Below are 5,493 nucleotides of genomic sequence, written 5' to 3'. Positions count from 1 at the left end.
TATTAATACAAACTCTCTTTTTGTTTTTCTCTGATGTATTTAGGAGTTTTTGTTGTTTTTTTAACGGCTGTTCAGATAAGGAAAAATCTGTGTAATAGCAATAAAAATCCCTGCTTAGTTTGGAAACCTAATTATGTAATAATATCTAGTGGTATTATATATATTTATGCACAGATAGACAAACTTTCAGCTTACCTGTCGTTGTTTGCGTTGTCACTAAAGCTGTAAAACAAATATCATTTAACATAAAATTAAAAATGTCAATAAATAAAAAGCTTTTGGGTTTGTGTGGCAGGATTGGAATATAATTACAGGTGAACTTAATTATCAGTTAAAGCATAATATAAAATTAGGATATGATTGTTCTATAATTTATTACCTATTAATACAAACTTTCATTTAGTTTTTTTCTCGTGAATTTAGTATGTTTTTTTCATTTTGTTGTTTTAAAAAAAGAATATAATATATTTATAGCTGTTCAGGCTATAATACTTCAGCTGTATATTTTACACCATTATAAATGTCACTTTTAAAGATAAAGCCATTTTATAAAAATTAGCTCCTTTTTTCTCGGCAGCAAAAATCATGTTACGATTACATGATGATGTTTAAACTGCTTTAATTTTTATAGTGATGTTCATGAGTCATCAATTAGGTTTAGTAATATAGTAAATGTGTAGACTAGTAATAATATCTAAATACTGTAACACTGATGCTTAGAGAACTCTAAGCATCTTTCACATCTCTGAGTAAATTAAACTGATTTAAGTTTTACAGAGGAGTTACTTACCTGTAGCTGACAGCAGCAGTAAAGGCAGGATGAATCGACCTGCCATTTTTCTAAATTTGTCAAACCTGTTTTAAAAATACAAAAATAAAAGATTATTACAGCATCTGAATACATGTTGATCAACATTTCCAGTCAAAACTGTTTTTTTTCACTCAGACTTAAATAAAAACATCAATTTGAAGCTTTTACCTGTCTAAATGCCTCTCTGGTGTAAAAACATCTCGAGTGACAGATCTGCACTGTAACAATGCTTTATATACTGACAGCTGGCACAAGCCCAAGTATTCTTTCTTTTCCAGTAAGAAAGAATGAAACAAAGCTGCTTCCTCATATTTTAGCACAATATGGTCATCATGATTACATCATGGCTTTCAGGTTAAACATTAATATAAACCTGTTTATTACTGGGTCTTTTATTCCTGTTTATCTGTGATCTCTGCTATTAGAAACTAAATTATCACAAAGTATCTTAGAGTTTACAGCTGAAAATTAAGCTCATATTAAGGTGTGCAAACATACCATGCATAGTAGCATAATGTAAGTTATATCTACATAAAGGAGAAAAAAGGTTGTTTGCAATTTGCAAGTAGGTTGACTAGAGTTAATGTAACGGTGCTAAAAGTAAAGATGGTTAAGTTACGCTAAGCTAAACAGGCTAATCATGTGACCAGAAAAAGTAACCTGTCATGCTAAACAGATCAACATGTTTTGTTTGGTTAAATAAGATTTTGCCCAATATTTATTGTAATCACTTAAAGCAGGGGTGTCCAAACTGCGGCCCGGGGGCCATTTCTGGCCCTTGGACTGATTCTGTGCGGCCCCCAACTGGAATTTAAAAATGGCACAAATCCTGCCTGAGACGTTTAATTTGTAATCGGGGCAAAAATTATTACCAACATAATTTTCTTACACAGGAAAATACAAGACAAAGTATTTGTGTTGAAAAGCCAACTTGCTGCATCCAGATCAGTTTTTATTCTTTCCTAAACTTCATTCATAGCAAATGTTTTGAAACAAAGTATCTTATTACTGAGGATAAGTTAATCTGCTGCCACCCATGGCCAGAAGGATGCGTCAGTGATTTAAACTCTGTTCAGGTAAAAGTCTAGGAAAAACCACTGTAGAGAAACTTTGACTTGGAAGATAAAGTTACATAATGCAGTGAATATTTAATTGTTCTTAAATGTTTAAACTCTTCCCTCCACAAAGTTTCTCCCCTAAAGTTCGAAGTACTTCGTCTGGATAATTTGATCAATTTTAACATGGGAAATATGTTCCACACATGAAGCCGGACTACTTCCTGGAAAAGTTTCCTGTAGGGACTGTGCTCTGCAAGCAAAACAGTAAATCAACATGACTTGGCTAAAACTGGTCATTTAATGTCAATGAAATGTATTTTCATTTATGTTTTCTTTAAATATTTAAATAAAAACTGACATATCAATGTTGCAACTATAGGTGGTGATTTAAATCTGCAGCAATAAAACAGATGTTTACTCCAAAACGCAGCTGTGGAGCGAATGCCAGACATCAGATACGCAGAGTGGAGATGGTTCTGGAGAACCGGATCCAGGTGGTTCTGGTGAAGTACCGCCTGTTTTTGGGATAATCAATAGAAATGCCCAGGCGTCATGTTTTCAGTGAACATCAGTCCAGGTAGCGTGTTTCTGGTCAGCTGTTGGTGTCTGTTTTCCAGCAGGTTCCTTCAGATGTTGGGATGTTTTTGGGCTTTAAGGTTCTTCTGCTGAGGTCAAAGGTTAGATTGGAGGTGGAAGCAGAAGTGTTTTGAAAATGTTCCCGTTTCCAAAAAACATGTTTGAGCCTGATATCAACCAATCAATCAGGTTTATTTGTATAGCAAGGCGGCTCAAGGTGTTTTAGAAAATAAAAACACAAAATCACAAAGTTTTAAGGAAAACATTGAACAAACATCAAAATCATACACTGTAAAAAAAAAACCTTTACAGTAAAATACTGGCATTTTACCGCATTTATCCTTTGTCCTTATTTATATGGCATAAATACGGATTTTACTGTATTTATATGGTAAAATTCTGGCAACCAATGCTTGTTGATATTTTACTGTAAAATAGAGATGTTTTTTTTTTATGTACCCATCAACATGTTGGTTTGTGTTTTATTTATTCTGGTTGAAAGCCTGTGAAGATACTGTTGTAGTAATCAATGCGACCAGATATAAATAAATGCATGGATGAGTTTCTCTAATGCTGAGGCATTCGTCATCTAGTCCTGGAAATGTTCATCAGGTGATAGAAGACCGACTTTATAACTGTGTTTATGTGGCTCTGAATGTTCAGGTCAGACTAGACATGATAGGATTTATGTTCACAGAATACTGGTCCAAGCTGAACGTTTCCTCGGTTATTCACAGTTTAATCCCACTTCTAAAGTTTAACCTAGGGGTGTCCAAACTTTTTGCCAAATGGGTTAAAATTTTCGACTCAAAAGTCGACGCGGGTCAAAAATAACAACCTAAAATCACACAAATAAAGTCACTCGAAAGTTATTGTAGATTCAAAAGTTGAAAGGGATTTTTACAACAATGTATCAGTGCTTTTGTAGCTGTCGGGGGAATGTGGTATGTTAAACTTCAGTCCCTTTAACTTCATCCTTTGATTTAGAACGTTCTATAATTAACATGCAGACTCATAGAAACACACCTGATGTGTTAAACGATTCCCAATCATTTAACGTTTTGGTTTCTTCAAAAGTGAAACTGCAGAGTTAAATATGCAACTGTAATCTGACAGCAGGATTATCACCTCAAATGTGATGCCAGATTAAGGATTGGCGTGAAAATCTGGCAACGTCAGTGAAGCACATGAACTGGTGGAATATTTTTATTCTGTTTTTAGTAAAGAATAAGGAATCAGTTATTGCAATTTCTATCTGCGCTGTGAAGGATTGAAATAAGATGTTTTAATTGTTTTAGTTTAAAGTAAAACAGGAATATGAGATAAGAAAACATGCGATGATAGATAAGTTTACTTCATATCCAGGTGGCTGCTTTAGAGATTTGTATCAAAGCAAAATTTAGCTCAGATCAAAAAACTGTTTTGCATTATGCAAATTTGTGACAAATCAAATAAAAAAAGTAAACAACATTCTGTTAAAACAAAAAAAAAATTCTACTTGGTCAAGAAAAACAACAGTTGATTTTGTTTTTACTGTTTTACTTTCTGTTGCGTTTTTTCCACAGTCATGGGAGAAACTCAAACCTGAGTTTTTCAGTGTCGTGAGAGCAAAACATGTTGCTGCTGTTTGTTTGATTTGGTTGAAAACATCTCAAAACTTCAAAGCTGTGCAGCGAGTTCAGCCTGTAACTGCTCAGCTGTTGGTAACTGCGTGCTGACGTGAGTCTCTTCAGTGAATCCTGCAGAGGAAATGCAAGGCAAACAAGGATAAAGAAACAAACCCACCACTTCTTTAAAATATGAATCCATGTCATCATGGTAGCACACAGAGTCCAGTTCAGCTGTTCTTTTATTTTATTGGAGTAAAATAAAATATTTATGTATTTATTTTTTTGTTTGCAAACCAGTGATGTTTGCAGTTGTACTGGGTTGACTGGTTACTGCATTTCCTTGTACCAAGCCAGAGGAGCTTAGCAGGACTATCTGACTAAATGAGCTTTTACTTTAATGTAAATACATACAGAATTCCTCATGTAAACTTTGAAATAAAATAACCATGTTTAATAAAACAAAATAAACAATACAGATGTAAGCAGTAAGATGTTTAAAATGTTGAGTAATTATGCTCACATTTGCATGAACATCAGCTCAATCTCTGAAATCTACTCCTTTAAATGCAAAATCAATCTAAGATCTATCAGTTTAAGAGAAGAAATAATATTACTCAAGTAAAAGACAAAAGTACAATGCAGGAAAACTCTTTTAAGTACCTTTTTTCCCAAAAAGTTATTTTTCGGACTATAGAGCACACCATAATATAAGCCAATTTTTAAAGAAAAAAAAGAAAAATTACGTGCAGCGGCTCTATGTTCAGCCAGATCGACAACCCTCAACTTAAAAGCTGCATCATATGAGTTTGAAAACATTTCTCCGTTGTGCCTGCTGCTTGTTCTAAATAAAAAATTAGCGCTTTCTTCTTTGATTTCCAATTTTGACTTCCAATGATTCACTTCCTGCTATAGAGCCCCCTGGTGGTTGAAGAAAAAATCCACAGAAAAGCCGCACCGGGTTGTAAGCCGCAGGGTTCACAGCGTGGGTGGGGGGGGAGAGTGGCGGTTTATAGTCCGATAAATACGGTACTCAAGTAAATGTAACTAGTACTACCACTTCTCTACATGAATAACAACACTAGTAGCCTATTCTTGCTTAAAGTGATATATAAGCATTAGCTAGTCATCATTTGCCTGCATCCAACAGCATTAATCAGCTCTGGTAGTTTTTTTGGGGGGGTGAAACTGTGCAAAAGTTTGCTGCCATGATTGTAACACACACCTGCGCAGCTCCGAACAGCAGCAGCAGGTCCTACAGGTGTTCGGCGGAGCATCTTAGCGCTCGTGTTGCGTTTAAAGGCGACTCGGAAAAACTGCTTACGTCATGTAAAGAATAGATTAAACAGTTGTAACTGTAAAAAAAAAAAAAGAGAGAGGGAGAGAGAGAGCGTGTATCAAATTGGCCACTGTGAGGTAGAAAAAAAAAAGCTTTGCTGTC

General features: G+C 34.8%; 1 protein-coding gene across 1 annotated transcript in view; it reads right to left on the bottom strand.

Moving 5' to 3' along the window:
- Window positions 1–1,339, bottom strand: part of LOC103132083 (alpha-tectorin-like) — a gene marked incomplete at its 3' end in the record, with an annotated part of 14,339 nt that extends 13,000 nt beyond the window's left edge. Inside the window, exons 1-3 of the mRNA XM_007543832.2 lie at window positions 980–1,339; window positions 791–855; window positions 196–222 (exon numbers count right to left, since the gene is read on the bottom strand). Coding sequence (XP_007543894.2) covers window positions 196–222; window positions 791–836 — 73 coding nt within the window. The remainder of the gene's footprint in view (window positions 1–195; window positions 223–790; window positions 856–979) is intronic.
- Window positions 1,340–5,493: the final 4,154 nt, after the last annotated feature.

This window comes from Poecilia formosa, unplaced genomic scaffold (genome assembly GCF_000485575.1).
Source record: "Poecilia formosa unplaced genomic scaffold, Poecilia_formosa-5.1.2 Scaffold917, whole genome shotgun sequence".
Lineage (NCBI taxonomy): Eukaryota > Metazoa > Chordata > Actinopteri > Cyprinodontiformes > Poeciliidae > Poecilia > Poecilia formosa.
Note: the sequence above shows the minus strand (reverse complement) of the source record. Positions and strands in the feature narration are given on the sequence as shown.